Source organism: Xenia sp. Carnegie-2017, unplaced genomic scaffold, assembly GCF_021976095.1.
Source record: "Xenia sp. Carnegie-2017 unplaced genomic scaffold, XeniaSp_v1 HiC_scaffold_16, whole genome shotgun sequence".
In the NCBI taxonomy this organism is placed as follows: Eukaryota; Metazoa; Cnidaria; class Anthozoa; order Malacalcyonacea; family Xeniidae; genus Xenia; species Xenia sp. Carnegie-2017.
The window spans coordinates 10,793,547-10,820,749 of NW_025813469.1; the positions used below are offsets into that span (position 1 = coordinate 10,793,547).

Genomic DNA, 27,203 nt, shown 5'->3' on the forward strand with positions numbered 1-27,203 from the left:
AGAGATTTTCAACAATCAGCAATCGCCTTCCGCTCAATAAATCGAAGAGCCGCAAAAACTCCTCGTGGATCAATCTTTGATTCTGTGATAAGTGGCGAGTCAGCAAGTTTGGTCCTGTTATGAACATTTGAGATGATTCTTTATTTCTATAGAAATCTTGTGCTTTTGCAGTCAGTAAACACAGAAATATTTACACTGCACGACCATCTTTAAGAACTGACCACGGAACTTCGTGAGTGTTTAGCTTTAAGAACTGACCACGGAACTTCGTGAGTGTTTAGCTTTAAGAACTGACCACGGAACTTCGTGGGTGTTTAACTTTAGAACTGACCACGGAACTTCGTGAGTGTTTAACTTTAAGAACTGACCACGGAACTTCGTGAGTGTTTAGCTTTAAATTGACCACGGAACTTCGTGAGTGTTTAGCTTTAAGAACAGACCACGGAACTTCGTGAGTGTTTAGCTTTAAGAACTGACCACGGAACTTCGTGTGTTTTAATCTTTAAGAACTGACCACGGAACTTTGTGAGTGTTTACATAAATGCTTGAAGCACGAGAAAAGACGAAAGTAAGATCGGCGAAAGAAATGCCAAACTTTGCTGGCAATTTTTATGTCGGAATGTTTGGTTGCAAACTTAACCTAAAATATCGCATTTGTACAGAACCAACCATCCATAAGTCGAGTTAACACCCAAGTTACCAAGTTAGAACCCGGAAAAATATGCAAAAAATATTCTAATGTCAATTCTCGGTCACAAAATTTTTGATAACATTTTGATAACAATTTTGATAATTTGCAAACTTAATGAAAACGAAACGAATGTCCGAACTTCCACCATAGCAGTTTGCCTTCATAATTGACGAGCTTTTGATTAGCCTGAGTGCTTAGAACGCGCAATGTCTAACTCAATTTTCAAACAGTTAGAAAGGTTTTACAGTACACGATGAACAAAAATATCGCGGATTTTACTGCAATAAAATGAAAGGTCAGCATAAATTTGCCGACTTTGAAGACTGAAAGTCAGCAATCAGGCCGACTCGTTTTCAAGGCTGACATTAAGTCAAGCTTAAGATCCCTTTCGTTTCATTAAAAAGGATACATGGCAAAAAATATGCCCAAGAAATTCCATAATGGCGTCACACTGATGTCGTTACGTAAAAGAGCGGGAAATAAACACGAAATCCCCTCGATGATGATATTGAATATCACGGCAGACACAGCAAAATCAACGAGCCACTTGTATTCTGTATAATAACATTGAAATATCAAATCTGTTTCATCAACCTAATGGGAAAGTGTTTTATGTTAGTTTTACAATATAATTTTATAGTGTATTTATTGAGGGGGGAGGGGGGGAGTTTCCAACTTTCAATACTTCGAAAGAAAGGGGGCATGGTGCAAAGTTTCAGTACATATCGACAATAATGAAAGCTTGAGGTTATAACGTTATGGCATATTTACAGGGGGGTAGTCATCTTCAAATACATGAAAAGAAAGGGGGGCGTTACAAAATTTCATTACACATCTACTTACTATGCCGAAAGATTGAAGTTATGATGTAATGGGGTATATACTGGGGGTAGTCATCTTTCAATAACTCGAATGAAAGAGGGATGGTGCAAGAGTTTTATTACATATAGACAATGTTGAAAGTTGTGGAATGTAGCTATTTTTTGACTATTGTCATTGGAGCTTGTGGGAGAAAAGTTAGATAGTGTTTTCCACCATATAAGAAAACCACGTTTGTTTTAAATTTCTCTTTAAAAGCAGAAAAACTACTATTTAAAGACGACAATCAATACAATAAACCATTTAACACTTATAACATGAAAACATAGTTTTATTTTGTGAAACAATAACAACCCTATTTTAAAACACTTAAAATAGCCAATATGCAGTGGATAGTGCTTTCGAAGCTAAGTACAACCTCCCCCCCCTCCAGTAAATGAATGAAGATATTCTTGGTTGTCTGCAAGCAACAAGACATGCAAGACGCCTATCGGGCGTTCACTCGTCCTGCTTGAGACCAGAGTTTGGTCATATTTGAGTATTATAATATAGTTGTCAAATTGCACAACAAAATTCACAGCAATGTAATCTCACATATGGCAATGTATTATGTAGGTAAATAATGTTTCATTATACGTTTTATTACTTACACGTGAAACTACCAAGACAGATTTCTTTAGTACAAGGACTTCATGTTAGCATGTAATCTTGTGATTGACAGCACAACAAAATCCGAATTTTTTTCAAATTCGGGCAAGCAATTTCTGATTGAACAGTTTATCAATCACAGTCGCATTCATAATTTACGTCAATGAAACAAAACCTCATCCCCTGCCTCAAAATCATATGCTCAATGAACAAGAAAGACTTTACCCCGATTCTTACAATAATACAACCCCTGTATATACACGCAAAGACTGAATAAACCACTGATACAAGAGACACTGCTTATGACCACATTTTGGGGCTATTGATTCTAACAGTCCTCAAAAAGTTAGTTGACAACTTCTACAATACTTTCTACATACAAAAAAAATATCAAAAATAATATAACTCAGGTACAGGATCAGAAAACGACGGCGCACCCAAAGTCCTGGATCCCAGAAATGCACTTTCAACAACAATGTAGAAATTATGTTGTAAATTATGCGTTGTAATAGATTTTTTGCAAAGTATGTTTTGTTTATAACTTTTTAAACAGTGCATAGGTACAAGAAAAGTATATTGTATTATAAGTTCAACGCATATTTATATATTCTTGTGTTCCATTCCAAAAAGGTTCACCCATTTTTTTCAAAATATGTCTTTGAACCACGAGAGCTTTGGAAATGCACATTTTCTTAAAGTTGTCAAATCACTATTTGAGATGTGTCGGAATTAATAAAACCCCATGATGAGGTCATATGCACTTTAAAATGAGACAAATTTGAAATATACTTCAGGTATTGAAAAGCAATCTTACATTCACTGTTCTCAGTTGAATGTTCATGTTGCAAGGTATGGATAACGGCTCAGAAGATATAAATTGAATTGATGCTCCATTATTTTCTTCCTTTTTCCTACAGAACAAAAAGAGAAACATTAACGGTGTTTATGAATAACAACTGTTTAGTTTATGCTGATTTTAGCCTGGACAAGATGACAAGAGAATAACAGATCAATTGTAAGAGCCTGTTCATATAAGAAAGGCAAACCCAGTTTGGCTGCGCTGGCCAGTTTGCCAGAGGCTAATATGTATTTGAAGTTGTATAAGACAGGCTGGTTCTTCTAAAATGCTGTCAATCCCCCTTCTAAAATGTTGTCAATACTTGTTCCATTTTGTGCTAAAGTTCAAATGTGTTTAGACTTGCACATTCCAACATTTTCAAATATTAATTTGTTGCATTTTGTGCCAATATTTGAATGTGTTTAAACTTGAACATTCCACGATTTTTTTGATTTGAAACCACAATCATGATGCTACTAGCTACAATGCAGCATAATTAGATAAAACTTTTAAACTTATTTTTCAAATGATCATTGTCGCTTTTGAATTAGCCGCCATATTAGAATAAACATGTGAAACAACAGCATGCACAGTCTCCTCACTTCCAGCCCAGTTAAGCCAGGCAAGCCCATTTTATGCTTTCAAATAAGACCTTTAATGAGGAGAAACTGCTTCATTTGGGGGAAATCTTGCCAAGCCAGACTGGACCATTCTTCACATGAAGATAATTTTTAAAACAAAGTGAAATAATATACAAGGTAAGATATATTGAAAAAGCTATATCATACTGTACAGGCCCTTATAAAATGTCAAAAATATATCGCAAAATGTGTACCGAAAGTGTAGCAATAGTAACAATGTAAAAAAGAAACAATGAAATGCAACGACAAAATGTGAAAACAAATCTTTATAAATAATACCTTGCATCAGAACGCTTAGCTTTATTTGACTTTGTTCTTTGTGTTTTACCAAGGAGTTTTCTCAACTCTGTGTCAGAGGGTGGTACATGACGTACCAATCTAAGGAAAGACATATGTGAAAATTACAACAGAAAATGTCAAAGACAAACACCTGAGACAACATACCCACTGCATAATAACCAAGTGGCCAGCAACATATGGTGAAAATTTGTGAAGAAACAATGCTACCATCAAGTTAGGACAACTTTTATACCAAACAGTGCCTAAAAGTAAAAAGCCAAATCCAGATGAATTTTCTATGATGTATAGTATTATTTCTAAGGGAGGGATTGGGAAATGGTTTAGATTATAAGAGCAGTTAACTGAGTGCAAAGTTCCAAACATGACAAAGTATTCCCATATGCATGTTAGGTGGGAGCAAGCACCTAAAACCTTGGGCAGACAAAGCAAGAAGGGAGGGGATTAAGAAATGGTTAAGTTTATAAGACCAGTTGACTGAGTGCAAAGCTCCAAACATGACTAAAATATTCCCATATGCATATTAGGTGGAGTAGGCACCTAAAACCTTGGGCAGACAAAGCTAGAAAGGCATTATTTGCAGGAAAGTTTGGTGAATTAAGCCATTTCAGATTAAAAATGTTTAAATTGCTCCCCTTAAAATGTTAGCCCGTACATGTAGGAGTACACCACAAAAACAAACCATCGTAAAGGCTTTGTTCAATCAGAAGCAACTTCTAGCAACAAGTTTGGCTGACAATTTCTTCAGATATTTTTTGGTTTGCTGCACCAATTTATTGTGCCATGAAAAGTTTTTCTTGCAAGTTATATAGCTTTTCTGTTAAACACATCTACTAATTTTCAACCAACAAGATAAAATTAACAATGCAACATCCTTGGCGTCAGGCGAGTCAAAGATGATCTGTAATACCCAGAAATTCATGTTATTGAATATGCTCGAGGATTCCAAATAGTTTATGAAAACTGAAATTGCAGCTTTCCTTCTACTATGATGAACTTTATAAAAATTTATAACCTGTTGATCAACGTACGTTAACAAATCCAACAATTTATGAATAACAAAAAACGAATCGGTTACAAATTAAAAACTAAAGTTAGCAGAAGAACATCCTGGAAAATTTGTTTTAGACTCATGATTTCTCTGGTCTTGTCAATGTTGTGATGACAAATATCGTCTGCTAATACAAAACTTCCCACTACTGACATTGTATTGCCTTGTTTACACATATTTTCAAAGGAGGATAAATCTTTTGCTGGGCCATTTAGAGGTTCAAAATCTACCTAGCCTTTAATCCGTTTGAAAGTGTTTTGAAGTTTACATTGCTAAAATGAATAATAAAGCGGCAACAATGAATTTGCAATATTGACATGCAACATGAATCGATAAATTTAGAAAGAAAATGTTGCAAAATCGCTGATTAACCACTGAGTTACGTAAAACTTGCTGAAAAAACAAACACAAGCATTAAGACCGCTTAAAGGGAGATTGTTGTTTTTGCAGCAGCATAAGGTGTCCATTCTAAGAAAAATTTCGGAAGATATTTGCCATTGTACATGATCTATAATTTATTGTTTAAAATGCTGTGTTTAATAACACATCTTGAATTTATTCTCCACAGAAACCAACGACGCTCTACCCTTTTTTGTCTTTCACGAGAACTACTTCAAAATAAAAATCCCAGCAAACTTATATAAAGACTCGAATTAAATCACAAAGCCAGCATTTATGATTTTCTTTGATCCACAGTGCTGTATGCAAGATTTGTCTAGATAAATTTCCTTATAAGGTTGCTTCTTATATGGTAAGCTGTGTGAGCCGTGTCTAAGTATGCCGAAACATGTTTGCTATAAAAAAATTTGTCGTCTATTTTAAATGTCTTATAACCATTCTATTTATTCACTTCGCATAGAAGATGGCATGAAGTATGCCGAAACAACAAAGCTTTTGAGATAAAAACAGTCAAAAATTCTAATGTTATAGTGCTGCAACAACAGGCAGAAAGGCGAAGCCAGAGAATAGATAAAATAGCAAATAAATTTGCCGGACTTTCAAACGGATGCTTTCCTCAACCCTCTAAACTTTACTGAGAAGATGGTCATAAATTTAGCGACCATAATACAGCTGTTATTTGTTTCTTTGAAACGTATTCCGAATGCAGCCTTAATTATCATATCCTTTATACTAATCTCGAAGGAACCTTAATAGATCAAGTAGAGTTCCTATAGAAAGGAACGCAATGTTTTGGTCCTACAGGCTCACAGATTCATAAGACACGGTTGAATAACAAATGCAGAAATTCACTGCATTGATCATAGATTTACTTATATCTATATCGATATATGGCAGCTGGTTTAACTATTTAATTTTCCACGTACGGTAATTTTCCTTTTAAGGTGGGCCACCTGTCATTGCACGTTTAATATTTAATGAAGATTTGTGTGTTGTCGTGTTTTAGAAATTGTTGTGTTTAATTTATAGTTCTCTTACAGCTACATTTACAAACTTCGTAATGAAAAACTTTAGGCATATGCAACAGAATGTCGGCACTATTGCTTTTCAAACAATCCAAATGTTAAAGCGATCATAAGAAAGCATAATTCCATTTTGACACATTTCATTGTTTTTAGCGCATGCGTGAAAAATCACCAGCAATTATTTTATTGGTTCATATATTGGCGTTGCCTATGCACGTGATTTCTAGCAGGCAAAAAGAAAGGCGAGTCTGTTTGTTATCTTTCAATCCTTTTGGTTGGAGAGAGAGATTACACGAAGCTTGTGTTTGGTGAAGAAATATAAACGTCAGTGATCTTTATATAAAACTATAAGACATAGTTAAGTAGAAGGTGGGTGAAGTTATTTCTTATTCTTTATATAATGAAAGTGTCGTGATGAGTATTTAGCATTTACCAGATGAAAAGGATTCATTGCCTCAAAGAAACTAAATAAAAGCAAAATGCAATAAACGATAAAACAGGCAAAAGATATTTCAGTGAAAAATTCTCACTGGAGCTTGTCTTGTTTTGAACACAGTCTAAATATTTCATTTGATTTTGTAAGCGCCAACTCTCGCTTCTCGTCGCGACGCACTTTTATTGAGAGTACTTTATCATGCCATTGTTTTATTGACATTTTACTTGAGACATAACAAAATAAATATTATTGAAACCTTCGTCTTCTGAATTCTATCTTAAATAGTTGCATTGCAAACAGAAACCTTCATTCCCATCGTTCATTCAAAATAAATTTTAAGTTTTGTAGTACGACAAAATTATTTTGAAACTGGAACAGCTGCTACAAAAAAATTTCGTGATCCTTTTAATAGTTTATGATCACAAACAAAAATATGGAGAACAAAAAAATTGTAGTTGATATGAACGAGCATCGATAAATTCGTTAAATGTACTTATTTTATTGGAAGAAAATGCATACGGAAGAAAATAATTTTTTCAAGTATTGTTGAACTCATGATATTAGTTCTCCTTTATGTTGGGAAGACAGCATGTATGGTCGGTTCAATACGAGACTGCCACCTGTATATGTACATTACAAATAAGACACTTGTATCAAGTGTTTTCTCGAAAAGATTAACTTCATAACACCTCGTCGCAACGCAAATACCTTGTTCACCAGCTACAAAAGAAGGTTTGTTGACGCTACGTTAAATAAACTACTAGAAAAGTCTTTGAAATCGGAACAGCTGCTAGGAAAAAATTTCCGCGATAAATTTGTTCTTCCATTCTCACACACAAAAGAAATTTACTTAAAATGTGAGCACAGGAAGTTGCCATGGATATAAATCCATAATTTTATCAGATGTACTACCTTTTATTGGAAGAAAATGCCGACAACAATATAATTTTCTTCAAGTTAGAAACTATTACTAAACTCATAAACTCTACGTTATTTTATGTTTTAAAAAGTCGGTTGAATGCAAAACTTCCGGCTTCCGTATTACCCCGCACTAAAATATTTTTAAATTTGCATGTTTTTTATGAACTTTAGCCATTGCAAGACTACATAGTTCTTAAAATCAACATAGCTAACGTGAATAAGAACATAAATCTCCAAAATTGTAAAGAAAGTTCTGCAAAAAGACTAAATTTTGTAAAAGATTATCGTGACTGAAGAAATGTTTCATTGATTCGTGGCTATGTGTCATTTCTACCATTTTTACCAACATTGGAGATTTAGCGGTCAGAAAAATAAACAAATGTGTATTGATTGGTTAGATTTTACTAAATGAATATTTATCACCAATGACATTGTAAAGGAGGTACTTTTAATTTAAAATTAACAGCTATTATTTATTTTGCTAAAACCTAGACACAATTAAAAAATATTGTTCATCGTTACTTCGATCTATATAGGTTAAAAGCTGACAATTAAGTAATTCAACAATATTCTTTTCGAAGGTGTAAGTTACCTTATCAGTGACGTATTCAAAATAACTTTTTGGAAACCTTTCAATGCCGATAACAAAAAAATGATGATTAGATCGTTAAGATGTGATCATTTCGGGTAGAATTAAAACTTCATCTTCACAAAAGTTACACTTTCTCTTCTTTTTGCACATTGAACAAAATTGAGCATTCTACGTCTGATGACTTTGACATTTCTTATAGAAGCCAAACTGTTTACTATGTCAAAATTAGTATGAAAAATGCAAATTAAGAAGTCATCTGCATATATAGAATAAATATAAACTAAAATTTACGTTTTCAAATCGGAACGGAAACTGCGAAAAAAACTTTGTACTTTTGTGCTCAGAGACAAAAGAAATTTGCAGAAAAATTTTAAAACGCGGAGCTCACATGAACTTTGGCTGTAATAAAATTTGTCAGAGTTATCATTTTTACATCGAAAGAGAAATGCCGGCAAGAAAACAATTTTCGTCAAGGATTCAATTGGGTGTTCTCATCCATTTTGTGGTGAATACCAACAACATCGATTCAACAAAAAAGAACTTCCTGAAACTGACTATTGTAGTGGCCGATTTACAATTATTTTGAATACGAATATAGTTTTGAACTTCAGTACAGTATAAGGCTTTGTTTACATGAGACCGGAAAGAAGTGAAACCGGAATGAAAAGTGGAATTTGTTGCATGTTTTCATGGACCGGCACAAAATCACGAAAAATCTTCATTCGTGCAATGTCTCTTTTGCAGCTAATTTACACTTGCTAGCCACTTTGCTTTTGTAACTTGCTTTTGTGCGCATGTGTTGATGCCATTTCAGAGCGGTCTATTACAGGAAAGCATAGTTCTCTTTTCTTACATTTCATTGTTTTTATAGCGCATGAGTGAAAAATCACCAAAGCAAGTAATTTATTGGTTAACAGATTCGCTTTGTGTATGCACGTGATCTCTACCAGGCAAATAAAGAAAGGGCGAGTCTGTTTGTTATCTTTCAATCGTTTTAGTTGCAGAGAGAAGATTACACGGAGCTTGTGTTTGGTGAACAAATATAAACGTCAGTGATCTTCATATAAAAACGATAAGACATAGTTAAGTAGAAGGTGTGTGAAATTATTTCTTATTCTTTATATAATGAAAGTGTCGTGATGAGAATTTAGCATTTACCAGATGAAAAGGATTCATTGCCTCAAAAAAAACAAAATAAAAGCAAAATGCAATAAACGATAAAACTGGCAAAAGATATTTCAGTGAAAAATTCTGACAGGAGCTTGTCTTGTTTTGAACACAGTCTAAATATTTCATTTGATTTTGCCGGCGCCAGCTCTCGCTTCTCGTCGCGAAGCGTTTTTGTTGAGAATATTTTATCATACCTTTGTTTTACTTCAGACATAACAAAATATGTAGAAACCTTCGTCTTTTGAATTCTATCTTAAATAGTTGAACTGCAATCAGAAACCTTCATTCCCATCGCTCATTCAAAATAAATTTTAAATTTTTGAAATACGACAAAATGTTCTGATATTGGAACAGCTGCTACAAAAATAGTTCGTGATCATTTTAGTAGTTTATGATTACAGACAAAATATGGAGAACAAAAATTGTTGTTGATTTGAACGAACACCGATAAATTCGTTAAATGTACTTATTTCTATGGAAGAAAATGCATACGGAAGAAAATGATTTCGTTCAAGTATTGTTGAACTCATGATATTAGTTCTCCTTTATGTTGGGAAGACAACATGTATGGTCGGTTCAATACGAGAGTGCTACCTGTATATGTACATTACAAGTAAGACAATTGTATCATGTGAGTGTTTTCTCGAAAAGATTAACTTGATAACACCGCCTCGCAAAGAAAAACCTGTTTCATCAGCTACAAAGAAGGTTCGTTGACGCTACGTTGAGTAAACAACTAGAAAAGTATTTGAAATCGGAACAGCTGCTAGGAGAAAAACTTCCGCGATAAGTTTGTTCTTTCATGCTCACGCACAAAAGAAATTTACTTTAAAATGTGAGCACAGGGAGTTGCCATAGATATAAATCCATAATTTTATCAGATGTACTATCTTTTATTGGAAGAAAATGCCGACGACAAAATAATTTTCTTCAAGCTAGCAACTATTACTGAACTCATTAACTCTACGTTATTTTATGTTTTTAAAACGTCGTTTGAATGCAAAAATTCCGGCTTTCGTATTACCCCGCACTAAAAGATTTAAAAATTTGAAAGAACACATATACACCTATACACCAGACACATTTGAACAACAAATACAGAAATTCACTGCATTGATCTACAACTTTTTTAGATCTACATTGATATATGGCAGCAGATTTATCTATTTAATTTTCAATATAAACAGAAATTTTCGTTTTAAGGTAGGCTACCTGCCACTGCACGTTTAATATTTAATTAAGATATATGTAAGATTTAGATTTGAATTGTTGTGTTTAATTTATATTTCTTTTATAGCTACCTTAGAAAACTTTGTAATGAAAAATTTTAGGCATATGCAACAGAATCTCGGCAATCGGCAATACTGGTTTTGAAACAATCCAAAATGTTTTAGCAATTATAATAAAGCGTAGTTCTATTTTCCTACATTTCATTGTTTTTATGGCGCACGCGTGAAAAATCCTCCCAGCAAATAATTTATTGGTTCAATCTCATCGAGAACGCTTCAAGATGAGAAACAAGAATTTTCAAAGACGAAACCATAGGAAGGCTTTGTCCAATAGGAGGCAACTTCCAGCAACAAGTTTGGCTGAAAATTTCTTCAGATATTTTTTGGTTTGCTGCATATATGCAGTAACATAATTTATCTCAAGTCATAATGTGAAATTCTCGTACAGAAAAGACGATACCTGTTATCACCAGAACATATAAACGATTAAAACGAGAAGATAAAGTTATTATGATGTACCATGAAAATTTTTCACGTATATAACTGTTCTGTTAAACACACAGAAAGTTCCGCAACATCTAAAATGCATGATATTGAATATGCTTGATGATTCCAAATCGTTAATGAAAAGTGAAATTGCAGTCTTCGGTTTTACTATGCTAAACTTTATAAAAAATTAAACCCGTTCATCAACGTGCCTTAACAATTCCAACAATTTATGAATAACAAAAAACTAATCGATTACAAATTAAAACTAAGATTAGTAGAAGAACATATTGGAAAATTTTGTTCTAGACTCATAAACTCTTTGGTCTTGTCAATGTTGTGATGACAAATATCGTCTGCTAATACAAAACTTTCCACTACTGACATTGTATTGCCTTGTTTACACATATTTTCAAATGAGGATAAATCTTTTGCTGCGCTATTAGAGGTTCAAAATCTACCTAATCCCTAAGTCGTTTGAAAGTGTTTTGAAATTTACATGGCTAAAATGAATAATAACTGCGGCAACAATCAATATGCAATATTGACATGCAACATGAATCGATAGATTTAGAAAGAAAATATTGCAAAATTCGCTGATTAATCATTGGGTTACGTAAAATTTGCTAAAAAAACAAACACGCGCATTAAGACCGCTTAAAGGAACATTGTTATTTTTGCATCAGAATAAGGTGTTCATTCTATGAAATATGTCGAAAGATATTTGTCAGTGTACATGATATATAATTTATTGTTTAAAATGCTGTGTTTAATAACACATATTGAAATTATTCTACTCAGAAACCAACGCCGCCCACCCTTTTCTTCTCTACCACAAGAACTACTTCAAAATAAAAATCCAAGCAAATTTATATAAAGACTCGGAATTAAATCCCAAAGCCAACATTTATGACTTTCTTTCATTCACATTGCTGTCTGTAAGATTTGTCTAGATAATCTTCCTTATAAGGTTGCTTCCTTATAAGGTAAGCTACATGTCAGTGCACATTTTATAATTAATTGTTTAAAAATACACATTTAAGTTATGGGTTTGAACATGTTGTGTTTAAAGCCAAAGATCACGAGAAGGTAGGAGAACAGAAACGACGGAAGCCAAGGTTTATTACTTTAAATGAAACTAAAGCCATCTAAGTAATTTGCTTTATTTTAAATTTTCAATAAATGTAGGATATGGGAGATCGTGCAACAGCAACGAATGAAACAAGCCAGTTGGAAAAACGATATTCAACGATCCAATTCATGGCTTCATCGAGCTTCATCCTTTGTTGGTCAAAATTATCAACACACCACAATTCCAGCGTTTGAAAGATATCAAGCAGTTGGGAATCTGTGACTTCGTTTACCCTGGAGCAACTCACACTAGGTATAGTTATTGATACTAAAATGTCATGCGATCTCATTCATGATCGATGTAATCGAGGATGTTCAAACCAGAATAAATATTCACCTTAAAATTTTGATTTCACACAGGTTTGAACATTCTCTTGGAACCTCTTATTTGTGTGGCATATTGATTGATAAACTACAAGAGCTTCATCGTGGAGAGGTTGAGATCACAGATGAAGAATGCATTTGTATCAAAATAGCCGGACTTTGTCATGATCTTGGCCATGGACCTTTCTCTCATTTCTTTGATGGTGTATACATCAAAAGGCTAAGACCTGATTTGGAGTGGGAACATGAGGATGCGTCTTGCAAACTTTTGATTTCATGCTCGAGAAAACTCAGAACTTAGGCAGAGTTTTAAAGATTTTCGACTTGGAGAGGATGAGAAAAAATTCAAGGAACTTATCAAAGGTATTGCCAAACGCAGGGATCGTTACCTACATAGTCCACAAAGCTTTTTCATTTGAAATGTATAAAATAAGAAACACCTAATATTACAGACACAAATATTATTTGATTTTGATACGCTTTGATTCTGAATTCCCATTTGAATCTTAATGTCTGAAGCCTGTCACTGCTGTCTGTTCATTTTCTAAAGTAGCTATCAAAATGATGGCGCACTCTCTCTAAGAAAAATGAAACTTTATCCTCATTGAGTTGAGATTTTGTTCCATCAAATTTCTCCTTTCTTGTCTGATATAATTCTGAAATAACAAAAAATTGACATCCCGTTGATAAGGCTTTCAGGTTTCTTATTACTGACTACTTTCATTATTTATTATTCCTCCCAAATTATTATTCCAGTAACACAACTCCACATTTATATTACAGTCGCCCGAGACTTTATAAATTCTCGTTGTATGCAGGTAAAGACCCCAACAAAGAAGACGAAAAGGTAGAAAGGATATGTCCATTTACAGGTCAACCAAAATGGTTTCTTTATGAAATCGTGTCAAACAAACGAAATGGTATCGACTGTGACAAGTTTGATTATTTTGCCCGTGACTGCGCTAATGTTGGAGTGAAATGTACTTTTGACCATCGACGCTACTTTCAAAATGTTCGCATCATGTCTAACCCTAATAACCAACAACTTCAGATCTGTGTACGCGACAAAGAGGTGTTTAACTTGTATGAATTATTCCACACCCGTTGGTCCCTCCATCACAGAGTTTACAAGCACAAAACTCAGGCACCAATAGAAGACCTGCTATATAAGGCGTTCAAGAAAGTTGACAAAGTCATGAAAATTTCCGAATCAGTGGAAAAAGCCAAAAAAGAAAAAAATATGAAGCAATATTCTGTTTTAACAGATAGCATTCTCTACGATATACTGCGAAACAGGGACCCTGATTTCGCAGACGCAAAGAAGAAGATAAGACGCATACAAAAACGAAAGCTGTACAAATTTTGCGGCCAAAGCTCTCTAAAATCAAATGACGACAAAAAAAGTAAACTACAATCGAAGTTCGAATCTCTCTGCGAAATAAAAATTGCCGAAGACTTGGTTAACTTATCGGAAGGAGAGTTGAAAAGAGAAAATATATTTGTTTCAAAAGTAACGATCAATTTTGGAATGAAGGGTAAAAATCCAGTTGAGGCTGTGATGTTTTTCGATAAATCTCAACGCAAACCATTTGAAATAAAGAGAGAACAAGTAAGTGAAATGTTGCCACGAAGTTTCCAGGACAGATATATCAGAGTTTACGCAAAAGAATCCGAAAGCGAAGAGGAATCCGAAAGCGAAGAGGAATCCGAAAGCGAAGAGGAATACGAAAGCAAAGAGGAATCCGAAAGAGAAGAGGAATCCGAAGGAGAAGAGGAATCCAAAAGCGCAGAAAAAAACCAAAACGCAGAACGAATGGAAAAGCTGATCGAACATATCAAAGATTCCTTCGAGAATTGGTGCCAAGAAAATGGCTTTGAAAAACCTTTTGGAGGATAAAGAAAGACATTTTGATGTCATTATCACAGAATAATGATTGTCACAGAATAAGGGTCACTCAGGTGTACATAGCGCGTCCTCATTTCGGCCATTATTCCAGCCAGATGATTAGGGTTTATAACTTGTTTTCAACCATCATAATTACATTACTTCATTATTGAATAATGAATTTGAGATTAAGAAAAGACTTTCGGATAATTGCAAAGGTTGAGAGCGAGTAAAAAACCCTTATCAACCGGCTGGACAAAAACATCAAGGTTCCAACACGAGTGACCCTTCTGTATATTTCTATTCTGTGTCGTTGTTAAGTAGCTCTGATTTAAAATTGTACTTAATATAATTTTTCCATAACTTAATCACAAGAACGTATCCAGAATTCAAAACACCAATCATCATGTATTTAATGCAAACATTGCACTTAAAACAGTAAAAGTATAAAAAAATGTAAAAGATCGAAGCACAAGTGAAACATAGGGACGAACGACATCTCAACGTTTGTCATTTGTAGTTTATGTTAAATAAGCACAAATCGTATTAAATTCAATAAAATGATTCAACAAGTACGATAATGAAATTTCAACTTTCATTTAAAATGCATGCGAATCTCACCCGCCGCTTACTTTAAAAAAACAACAAAAGATTTTATAGTCAGTCCTCACCTGTCTTCTTTGAGAAGAAAAATAACATACAATCTCAAAGAATCTTCTGGACCTTATTACTTTGGGATTAAAGCTGGTAAAAACTTTACAAAATTCATGATTAAAGTAAGTTTTGAGTCTTTAAGCAAACGTTTATTACAGCTACTTAATTTCTTTCAGTGAAACGTCATCAATCTCCCCTTGTTCTTTTATCAGACTATATATATAACCAGTCTCTTTATGAGATAAATTGTTGTACACTACTACTGACTAGTGTATAGTCTAGTCCTCTAAATCAGGGGTCTCCAAACTACGGCCCGTTGGGACTCTCAATCCGGCCCGCAGAGACACTTAAGAAGCCAATTTCACCACTCACATTGAGAAAACTGAACAGACTAATTGTGATTTTGTTATGATATTACACTTGGTTGAAATTTAACCTTTAAATTTTGAATAAATATTTTCTTAGCTAATGAAGCTTGTGTGATGTGCTTCGTTTTGCGCATTTAATATACGTGACAAGTTTTTTTAAAATAGACATGTTTAGACATCTCATGATGCCATCTTCAGTATAAGTGAAATAATAAATGATACAAGGTTTATATAAAAGCAATATGATACATAAATTACAACAATAAAAGGAATTAAGATAAAATTAAGGGGAGCGTCGAGCGTATTATAAACTAAACATTGTATTGAATTTAAAAACTTGAACATTGAGGTCAGGTTTATTTTTGTTGATGTGGAGTGCATCTTTGATTTTAAGGGAGAATGAGGTGACGGTAGTGTCGATGATTTTGAGGCAAGGGGGTGAATAGGCATTTTGAGGCAAGAAGGTGTGGGTTAGATATGAGAGTTTTGTCTGTTGTAGTATGTTCCCTGATTCTGGTGGATAAATGGCGCGAAGAGTCGCAAATGTATCTTCTGTTCCTTTTTATTGTTGTCATTTATGTATCATATTACTTTTATATAAACCTTGTATCATTTATTATTTCACTTATACTGAGGATGGCATCATGAGATGTCGAAACATGTCTATTTTAAAAAGTACTTCGTTTTATTAAAATATTCGCTCTTTGACCAGCGGTATACGGTTCGTCGGCCCTCAACATGCTTGATGAAAGTTCATGTGGCCCTCTGGCTGTAAAGTTTGGAGACCCCCTGCTCTAAATGAAAATATGTTTTTGAATTTGACTGTATTTTTGAACGTCGAGTACAAAAGCTTTTAAAAATACGTATATTGAGAGCCTCACGTCATCAGTGATGTGAATTACAGGACAATTTTTCGTGCCAATGTCTGTTAAATGAGAACTTTGAAATCATGCGATACTCATAAAGTTAGGAAAAAGTTAACGTCTTCACAAAATTGAGAGATGAAGCTTCAAACAGAGAAATTAAACATGTAATCCTTCTGTCGGCAGAGGGGAGATTAGTAACTTAATTAAAGAACGCCTAACAAATAACGAGCGACATTTTTTTCCTAACTCTAACATTATGGTCGGAATATGAATAGGCAAAGTGAGGATAATAAAACTCGCTTTCTGATTGCTCACCTCCGACTCGCATTTTGCATGTTTCATAGTTTCGCTTTTAGCGTTTTCATTATGTAAAATTTGGCAGTTTACATAATGTAATATGTTCAATTTCTTTTCAAATGACGTTTAGAAAAGTAATAGCCACCAAAAATTTTTCTGAGCCAATCAAAGAGCATTATTTCACCGGCAGGTGACGCTTGCTATATATTTATTCACAATTTACGATTTGAAATTATGTACGTATAGGATACGTTGTACGACTATGATTATACATACATGTGTAAATGGCTATAGTCATAGTCATGTAACGTATCGTACAAATATTTCAACTAACTGCAGATAGAAAGTTCAAAACTTTCAATAAGTAATGCTCCAGACTTTGATTGTTTTATTTGCTTAACTATTTATCTTTGTTGTAAAATTGTACCTGACACTTTCTGAATGTAATAACTAACAACAATACATAAAAAAAACATATTTAGTCGATTCATATTAATATTCTATTGCAAATGCTTTGATTTCATTGGCTACTCTACTCACTATATATTTTTACATAGATAGCAAGCAGCAAAGCAAGAGATAACGGGTAGCAAAAAAACATGGCTGCTGTCTCGCGTTTTACTAAGGTTTCTGACGATATATTTTATTGTTTAGATGAAAGACAATACAAGAGAAGAGTAAAGTTGCCACTAAATTCGAATTAAAGATATTTAAATATAAAATAAAAAAGTTCCTTTAAAATAACTTTATATGTATCGAGTAACATTCGTTCGCTTTTAATAGCGATGTCAACAACATATGCACAAAACAATAAATTAATGAAAATTATACTAGCAACCTTTTTCTTCATGAATATTAAGATGATTCTACTAATAAACCATTGGATTGCTTGTAATTTTGGTAATTACAAGAATCCTACTCTTATTCTATAGCAAATGCTGTAATTTGATTGGCTATTATACTTCCTATTGAATTCTCATTAGATAGCAAGTAGCAGAAAATTATGGTTTCTGTCTAGCGTTTTACTTAGTGTCATACGATGAATTTGATTGTTTACTTGAAAAGAGATTCGAGAGGAGTTCGTTCACGAATTTGTTCTCGATTTCTACCGACGTAGAGTTGATTGAGGCTTCGCCATTATTAACTATCACCTCATAATATCTCGAGCTAGTAATCTAATTGTTAAATATCTCAAATGTACAAAATAATAAAAGGAAGTTGCAAAAAAGACAGCAAACTCTGCAGCAGAAACAAATAGACAACAATTGACATTCAAATTTTGTTGTAGATGAACACAATCAAAAGTAATATTGATTGTGATAGTCATCAATATTCATTGATAAAATATAACTATAGCATGGCGATTCGTCATATAGTATTCAATATCTATAAAATCTAATTTGCCAAAAATCGTCAAAATTGGCCAGTCGGACATTACAGAGCATTACTGTATTACCCAGACTATGATTGATAAAATTTGAGGTAAGCTATGATAAAATTTGCCAACAAGTCGGTTACCTACTAATTCTGCCGAGAGCTTCCGACAACATAATCCATCCCAATCCAATACAAATAACCATATTTCTTACCGTCACTGTACACATCTATACATAAAACACCTGATGATAGACAACACCAAAGCAGACGTCATAAACATCGCCAGGCATATCCACCACGTGAAATATGACGTCACAGCTCTGACAAGTTCCGACACGAACACGTGACGTAGATTTTGAACAGCGTTCACCGTGACATTTGAAACGAGCATTGATTTCTGAAGACGTTTCATTAAAGCATTGGTCGACTCCCAGTCGGTAGTACCTGTGAAGAAAATGCATTTATAACACTAGTTCTAACTGTCTTCGACAATATAACGGAAACTTTATTTGCAACAAAGTACGTACAACCAAGGGACATAGGAAGATCTTTATTGAAGGGAAAGGAGGCCCATCCTTTTACAATCTCAAAACAAACGCATTCGCAATGTTTACAAGTGAAGGTAGAAATTATTGTGGGGAAAGGGGCGGCTGTAGCTCTTGTCCTAACTGGTCAGCGGTCCCTTTAATCTACAGTTGGAAATTGACTACATGAGACCAGGTAGCTGGAATTCGACGAATTGTTAATGATTTGGGTACTATAAACTAACAAGCTTCTCCAATAAATTCAATATTGCTAGTTATTTTTAAAAACCAATAAAAATTACTCACAACATCAATAAACCTCAATATGTACCTGCTGTTCTTAACGAAACTAAAGACTACCAGTATACTCAATAAGAATATGTACCTGCACCTCTTAAAGAATGACTAAAGACTACCCAGTATACCCAATAATCCCAATATGTACCTGCAGCTCTTAAAGAATGACTAAGAAACCCAGTACACCCAATAATCCCGATATGTACATGCAGCTCTTAAAGAATGACTAAAGACTACCCAGTACACCAAATAATCACAATATGTACCTGCAGCTCTTAAAGAATGACTAAAGACTACAGTATACCCAATAATCTCAATATGTACCTGCAGCTCTTAAAGAATGAATAAAGACTACCCAGTATACCCAATAATCTCAATATGTACCTGCAGTTCTTAAAGATATCGTCAGAAAGACCAAAAGGATAACTGGAGTCAAATATTGAAGAAAGCCACAGATAAATAATAAAACACTAAAATCTAAAAATACATAAAATACACCGATATTTGAAAGTGAACATTATAAAATGAAGGATATTGCGAAAATGTACATTAGCTCAAATTAATAATATTAACACAGAAATTTACCTAACAGTTTTCTGACTGTATGGCAACGATCATTTAAAAATACTTAACAACTAGTTCAGTTTCATTATGTTAATTTACTTCTCTTTAGAGATATTTACATTTCTTTATTGTGTAAATACTCTTACCACGACGCCATTTTGCATAGTTTTATATAGCTTTAAGAAATAATTGTTTTCTTTTATAGTTGAAAATAAAATTCTAACAGAGCAACTAAGCACGCATTCATCAACACATGCATGAGGAACATTGATGTTCTATTTACGAAATAGAAAACGTTTAACCTGTTTCTATAGAATTTTAGAAACACGCAGAGAATGTGGAGAAAAAAACTCACTTTCCAAATGTTTTTCTTCCGAGTATTCTTAAATGTTTTTGTTCTGCTTCTTGCATTGTACAAAATTTTTCTGTTCACTTTTGGAAATTCGTTTTAATTGTAAAGAAAAATTACACGTGTGGCCTTAAATAATTCAATAAAATGAAAACCAGCGTAGTAAAATGTCGAATCGTTAATTTCGTAACAAACTGTGAATTTCCATACAAATCCAAACATTTAATTTAAATTGAAGCGAACAAAATTAAATATGTTTCATCGCAGTCCATTCGTCGAAGAACAAATATTTCACAAAATGTGGCTTCCACAAAATCGTAAATTAAGTAGAAACAGTGTCAGGAAGAAAACAAAAAAAATTTTCTACCTTTTTTTGCAAAGCAGAACTATTCGTTCTGCCCGCTTCTTTCATTCTATTCACTTTAACTTTGCGATGTCTAAGAAAGCCTGTAGATGCATTTTGGTAAGGAAAACCGCATAAGACAACAAAGTAAGATGACTCCAATTCGAATGTTATCAAAGTTTGAGTCCGATACTCTATAAAATACACAAACGTTAGTTTAAGAAAGTAGCTTCAAAAACATGAGAAGAACGAGGGAAGTAATTTCTTCACTTACGAAAATGAATTATTTCTGCTCGTGAAGTATTCGCGAGCCAAAGGTTTGATCCACAATAAAACAAGACAAAGAGGAGCGAAGAAATTTACATAAAAAAGGACACTAAAAATTTAAAAAATGGTCAGCGGTCGTACATTAAACCCATTATCTCAATACATGACAACAAAGTGAAGCGGATTCATAAACACAATTTAATTATGATGAATATTTAATGTTATTAACGCTACACATAATATTTATAGAAGAAACTTGTCACACAAGTATTCTTACTTACAGAAGCAACCTGTTAGATTTGTATTGCTCTATCAAATCCAAGAACATTATTGATATTCTAATGCCAGGAAAGCCGAGAAAGGCTCCGATAATTCCCGAGATAACAGCGAGCGCGAGTTTGAAAATCCATATTGGAGCGGATCCACCTCTGTTGAAGACAATTAAGACAAAGTGTAAGAACACTAATGCTTCGTTATGGTTTTAATTTAAACGCCGCGTTCTTGAGACTCATGTCGTCAGGAATTGACTTACTCTCGTGTGAATCCTTGTTTCTTCAAAAATAATTCAGCTTCTTCAGAGAATATTTCATAACCTAAAGAGAAAGTCGACTCAAACATGAGACGAAAAAGATTCGGAGTAGATTGAAAGCTCATAAAACGGAGTAAATGAAAATGTTTCTTCATTAGAAAGACAAGATTTCGTCGGTATTTGGCAAAATACAGAATCTTGCTTCTAGGAGACACCTTTAAAAGTACAGTTATTTTAACTTTTTAGAAGAACTCCATTGTCCACGAAAGTCGTAAAACAACAAAGAGCTGTGTTATGCCATGTAAAAGAAACAAACAAAGTGAAAGTGATGAAGCCTGATTTGAAGGTAAGAAAGACCCGTGAGCAGGCTAACAGAGATTTACCAAGACCACAGTATAGAGAACATACAGTAGAGCCACTCCATTGAATCATTTGTGCCACACATATCTTATTAGGCATGTGACTACCATAGTGGCAGTCAGTAAATTACATTGTGTGACAAATAGGATTGACGATATGGCAAACGGCAGCTAGTAAACTATTTTCTTATATGCAGCCAATTGCAAAGAAGTGAAGCTACCGTATATTCTATACTGTGCCAAGACTTAAGGATTTGTTTCCAGCAAACAAACAAAGTCGAATTAACGTACTGTGAATGTTAGTTAAGTTAGTTTAGTTTAAATCCGAAGTATTGTAAATCAGGATCAATGTGAGATGATCCGAAGTGAATCTCAGAGAAAAGCAAATCAAATCTGACCCAAATGAACCTACACAAAATAATTTTCTTCCAATCCTTTATAATTCGCTGCACTTTCTCATCTAATAACGACATCTCATTTAAAGCAGTATAATGATTTCACAGTTTTCTGCTCATTTCAGTGATATTTATGTTAAAAAATATTTGAGAAAAGTTTACGAACTAAATTAAATGATTACCCGAGTCCAAATTGAACTCCAACATAGATTCATCGACTACCAAAATGGCCATCGCCAGAACAAAGAAAAAAACACCAAATGTCAAGCAGACAGATTTTTCTCCTGAATCATCACCCGACCAATAGGAAGCTGTGAGCAGAAACAAAACACGTCTGTATGTAGAGTAAAGGAAAGCATAACAACCTTACAGGAGGTGTGGTCACTGTCCCATGTGTAGTGTTTATTTACCTCTGGAAAGGCTGGACTCGAATTTAAAATACATAAATACCTTCGCAAGGGTCACAAAAAATACCAAGCATTTTCAATACACTAAATACATTTAGTAATGAGAAGAGATCGTACTTTGCTTGAGAGGGGGGTGGGCCCAACCATTAACAATCTTCGGCTCCGCATACCCTTAGTCCTTGCCCCCGTCTATATTTTTTTCAAAAATATAAATTCAGTCGTGAGTGTTTACATAAATGCTTGAAGCACGAGAAAAGACGAAAGTAAGATCGGCGAAAGAAATGCCAAACTTTGCTGGCAATTTTTATGTCGGAAGGTTTGGTTGCAAACTTAACCTAAAATATCGCATTTGTACAGAACCAACCATCCATAAGTCGAGTTAACACCCAAGTTACCAAGTTAGAGCCCGGAAAAATATGCAAAAAAATTCTAATGTCAATTCTCTGTCACAAAAAAATTTGATAACATTTTGATAACAATTTTGATAATTTGCAAACTTAATGAAAACGAAACGAATGTCCGGACTTCCACCATAGCAGTTTGCCTTCATAATTGACGAGCTTTTGATTAGCCTGAGTGCTTAGAATGCGCAATGTCTAACTCAATTTTCAAACAGTTAGAAAGGTTTTTTACAGTACACGATGAACAAAAATATCGCGGATTTTACTGCAATAAAATGAAAGGTCAGCATAAATTTGCCGACTTTGAAGACTGAAAGTCAGCAATCAGGCCGACCTCGTTTTCAAGGCTGACATAAAGTCAAGCTTAAGATCCCTTTCGTTTCATTAAAAAGGATACATGGCAAAAAATATGCCCAAGAAATTCCATAATGGCGTCACACTGATGTCGTTACGTAAAAGAGCGGGAAATAAACACGAAATCCCCTCGATGATGATATTGAATATGACGGCAGACACAGCAAAATCAACGAGCCACTTGTATTCTGTATAATAACATTGAAATATCAAATCTGTTTCATCAACCTAATGGGAAAGTGTTTTATGTTAGTTTTACAATATAATTTTATAGTGTATTTATTGAGTTTCAGAAACTTTCAATACTTATGGCATATTTACTGGGGTAGTCATCTTCAAATACATGAAAAGAAGGGGGCGTTACAAAGATTCATTACACATCGACTTACTATGCCAAAAGATTGAAGTTATGATGTAATGGGGTATTTACTGGGGGTAGTCATCTTTCAATAACTCGAGAAAGAGGGATGGTGCAAGAGTTTTATTACATATAGACAATGTTGAAAGTTGTGGAATGTAGCTATTTTTTGACTATTGTCATTGGAGCTTGTGGGAGAAAGGTTAGATAGTGTTTTCCACCATATAAGAAAACCACGTTTGTTTTAAATGTCTCTTTAAAAAGCAGAAAAACTACTATTTAAAGACGACAATCAATACAATAAACCCTTTAACACTTATAACAATGAAAACATAGTTTTATTTTGTGAAACAATAACAACCCTATTTTAAAACACTTAAAATAGCCATTATGCAGTGGATAGTGCTTTCGAAGCTAAGTACAACCCCTCCAGTAAATGAATGAAGATATTCTTGGTTGTCTGCAAGCAACAAGACATGCAAGACGTCTATCGGGCGTTCACTCGTCCTGCTTGAGACCAGAGTTTGGTCATATTTGAGTATTATAATATAGTTGTCAAATTGCACAACAAAATTCACAGCAATGTAATCTCACATATGGCAATGTATTAAGTAGGTAAATCATGTTTCATTATACGTTTTATTACTTACACGTGAAACTACCCAAGACAGATTTCATTAGTACAAGGACTTCATGTTATGTAATCTCATGTTGACAGCACAGCAACAAAATCCGAATTTTTTCAAACTCCGGCAAGCAATTTCTGATTGAACAGTTTATCAATCACAGTCGCATTCATAATTTACGTCAATGAAACAAAACCTCATCCCCTGCCTCAAAATCATATGCTCAATGAACAAGAAAGACTTTACCCCTTGATTCTTACAATAATACAACCCCTCTGTATATACACGCAGTGACTGAATAAACCACTGATACAAGAGACACTGCTTATGACCACATTTTGGGGCTATTGATTCTAACAGTCCTCAAAAAGTTAGTTGACAACTTCTACAATACTTTCTACATACAAAAATATCAAAAAATATAACTCCAGGTACAGGATCAGAAAACGACGGCGCACCCAAAGTCCTGGATCCCAGAAATGCACTTTCAACAACAATGTAGAAATTATGTTGTAAGTTATGCGTTGTAATAGATTTTTTGCAAAGTATGTTTTGTTTATAACTTTTTAAACAGTGCATAGGTACAAGAAAAGTATATTGTATTATAAGTTCAACGCATATTTATATATTCTTGTCCATTCCGAAAAGGTTCACCCATTTTTTTCAAAATATGTCTTTGAACCACTAGAGCTTTGGAAATGCACATTTTCTTAAAGTTGTCAAATCACTATTTGAGATGTGTCGGAATTAATAAACCCCATGATGAGGTCATATGCACTTTAAAATGTGACAAATTTGAAATATACTTCAGGTATTGAAAAGCAATCTTACATTCACTGTTCTCAGTTGAATGTTCATGTTACAAGGTATGGATAATCAGAAGATATAAATTGAATTGATGCTCCATTATTTTCTTCCTTTTCCTACAGAACAAAAAGAGAAACATTAACGGTGTTTATGAATAACAAGTGTTTAGTTTATGTTGATTTTAGCCTGGACAAGATGACAAGAGAATAACAGATCAATTGTAAGAGCCTGTTCATATAAGAAGAAAACCCAGTTTGGCTGAGCTGGCCAGTTTGCCAGAGGCTAATGTATTGAAGTTGTATAAGACAGGCTGGTTCTTCTAAAATGTTGTCAATCCCTTCTAAAATGTTGTCAATACTTGTTCCATTTTGTGCTAAAGTTCAAATGTGTTTAGACTTGCACATTCCAACATTTTCAAATATTAATTTGTTGCATTTTGTGCTAATATTTGTGTGTTTAAACTTGAACATTCCACGATTTTTGATTTGAAACCACAATCATGATGCTACTAGCTACAATGCAGCATAATTAGATAAAACTTTTAAACTTATCAAATGATCATTGTCGCTTTTGAATTACGCCATATTAGAATAAACATGTGAAACAACAGCATGCACAGTCTCCTCACTTCCAGCCCAGTTAAGCCAGGCAAGCCCATTTTATGCTTTCAAATAAGACCTTTAATGAGGAGAAACTGCTTCATTTGGGGAAATCTTGCCAAGCCAGACTGGACCATTCTTCACATGAAGATAATTTTAAAACAAAAGTGAAATAATATACAAGGTAAGATATATTGAAAAAGCTATATCATACTGTACAGGCCATATAAAATGTCAAAATATATCATAAAATGTACCAAAGTGTAGCAATATAACAATGTAAAAAAACAATGAAATGCAACGACAAAATGTGAAAACAAATCTTTATAATTAATACCTTGCATCAGAGCGCTTAGCTTTATTTGACTTTGTTCTTTGTGTTTTACCAAGGTTTTCTCAACTCTGTGTCAGAGGGTGGTACATGACGTACCAATCTAAGGAAAGACATATGTAAAATTACAACAAAAATGTCAAAGACAAACACCTGAGACAACATACCCACTGCATAATAACCAAGTGGCCAGACATATATGGTGAAAATTTGTGAAGAAACAATGCCACCATCAAGGTTAGGACAACTTGTATACCAAGTGCCTAAAAGAAAAAGGCCAATTCACAGATGAATTTTCTATGATAGATAGTATTCTTTTTTAAGGGAGGGAGATTGAGGAAATGGTTAAGTTTATAAGAGCAGTTGACTGAGTGCAAAGTTCAAACATGACTAAGTATTCCCATATGCATATTAGGTGGGAGCAGGCACCTAAAACATGGTAGGGCACATTGTGAGAGAAAGTTTAAGTAGAACAAGCCATTTCAAATTGAAAATGTTTTAGATTGCTCCCCGACTTAAAAATGTTAGCCCATTACATCCAGGAATTACACCCACAAAAGAAACATCATTAAGTAGCTTGGTCAACCAAGTTTATTACAGTTCAAATTTTGTTGTGATTAGAAATATTTGAGGAGATGTGAAATTTCTTAGAAGAATAAAAAATGATATTGAGACATGAGCCACTTTTAAAAAACAATAAAGTACTCAACATCTAAATACAACCATCCACTTGCTCCATTTAAAATTGCAATATAATAAAGTTACATCTCGACCGCCATAGACTGAAATTATCGGTTGCAAAGTCCGTTTGTAATAATCCATTTTTACGTCGTTCGTACCATGCACAAGTGTCATTCATTGATCTCAAACAATAATGAATTATGGGTGAAATTACATTAACCCGGCCTTTGATGAAATAAAGAGCTAAATATTGTTTCAAAATAAGTAGGTTTAACGTCCTTTACGTTTCTATGCAAAACGAAGTAAGAATTCCTCCAAGTTTGAGTTATTTTGATCTATCGCGGAGTGCAAGGGCCAGACTAGAGCGAAGTCAAGGTATTAAAATTGAAAAATATTACTTACAAATATCAACATTAAAATTTTTAAACACGGACACCGAGTCAATGGTTAGCTTTTGGTAAGGTTGGGGTAATATCAAAGTTAATTCGATATTAAATCTGTCCATATTTGGAAGTACACATGCACGAAAATTAAAAATACTCTATAGGTCTTCTTTATTTAAATCCTGAGGATGATTCAATATATGTAATAATATGCAAAACTCACCATTGTACAAGTTTATTTAAAGAAAGATTACAGTGATTTCTTCCCAAAACAAATATTCACAACATTGCCATGCGTTTCTTACATTATTATTTTCCATAATCATAATGATACATAAAAATGCAATACAACGCGTCTGCTGATTGGTCTACAGCTGAGTTTTGGAGATTAATCATTAAGCAATTGTAAAGAGAACTTGCAAATTAATCTTCTATACAAGTTATGGAAGAAATTAAAGCATTTGTGTTCAGTTTATGTGTTATT

At 33.8% G+C, this 27,203-nt stretch overlaps 2 protein-coding genes and 2 long non-coding RNA genes across 4 annotated transcripts; 2 read left to right on the forward strand and 2 right to left on the reverse strand.

The window, feature by feature from the left end:
- Window positions 1-1,107: 1,107 nt before the first annotated feature.
- LOC124437113 lies at window positions 1,108-4,114 on the reverse strand. The gene is made up of 4 exons (XR_006945585.1): window positions 4,082-4,114; window positions 3,917-4,015; window positions 2,973-3,069; window positions 1,108-1,285 (listed from the first exon to the last, which is right to left on the reverse strand). It is a non-coding gene; the product is annotated as an uncharacterized LOC124437113 (long non-coding RNA).
- Window positions 4,115-8,912: 4,798 nt separating this feature from the next.
- Window positions 8,913-12,958, forward strand: LOC124437109. The gene is made up of 3 exons (XR_006945582.1): window positions 8,913-9,452; window positions 12,432-12,627; window positions 12,735-12,958. It is a non-coding gene; the product is annotated as an uncharacterized LOC124437109 (long non-coding RNA).
- A 91-nt stretch (window positions 12,959-13,049) lies between these two features.
- LOC124437106 (deoxynucleoside triphosphate triphosphohydrolase SAMHD1-like) lies at window positions 13,050-15,158 on the forward strand. The gene is made up of 2 exons (XM_046987126.1): window positions 13,050-13,061; window positions 13,517-15,158. Exon 2 carries the CDS (start codon window positions 13,720-13,722, stop codon window positions 14,593-14,595), a length of 876 nt encoding a protein of 291 aa, XP_046843082.1. The 5' UTR covers window positions 13,050-13,061; window positions 13,517-13,719; the 3' UTR covers window positions 14,596-15,158.
- Window positions 15,159-20,316: 5,158 nt separating this feature from the next.
- LOC124436054 (transmembrane protein 161B-like) lies at window positions 20,317-23,087 on the reverse strand. The gene is made up of 6 exons (XM_046985980.1): window positions 22,978-23,087; window positions 21,955-22,106; window positions 21,022-21,082; window positions 20,771-20,917; window positions 20,497-20,598; window positions 20,317-20,416 (listed from the first exon to the last, which is right to left on the reverse strand). Exons 2-6 carry the CDS (start codon window positions 22,004-22,006, stop codon window positions 20,317-20,319), a joined length of 462 nt encoding a protein of 153 aa, XP_046841936.1. The 5' UTR covers window positions 22,007-22,106; window positions 22,978-23,087.
- Window positions 23,088-27,203: the final 4,116 nt, after the last annotated feature.

Coding starts and splice junctions, on each gene's coding strand:
- LOC124437106 (XM_046987126.1), top strand. CDS start 13,720: ATGTCTAACCCTAATAACCAACAACTTCAGATCTGTGTACGCGACAAA.
- LOC124436054 (XM_046985980.1), bottom strand. CDS start 22,006: ATGGCCATTTTGGTAGTCGATGAATCTATGTTGGAGTTCAATTTGGAC. Junction 21,083..21,954: donor GGAGTTCAATTTGGACTCGG/GTAATCATTTAA, acceptor CTTTCTCTTTAG/GTTATGAAATATTCTCTGAA. Junction 20,599..20,770: donor AAATCTAACAGGTTGCTTCT/GTAAGTAAGAAT, acceptor TTAAATTTTTAG/TGTCCTTTTTTATGTAAATT.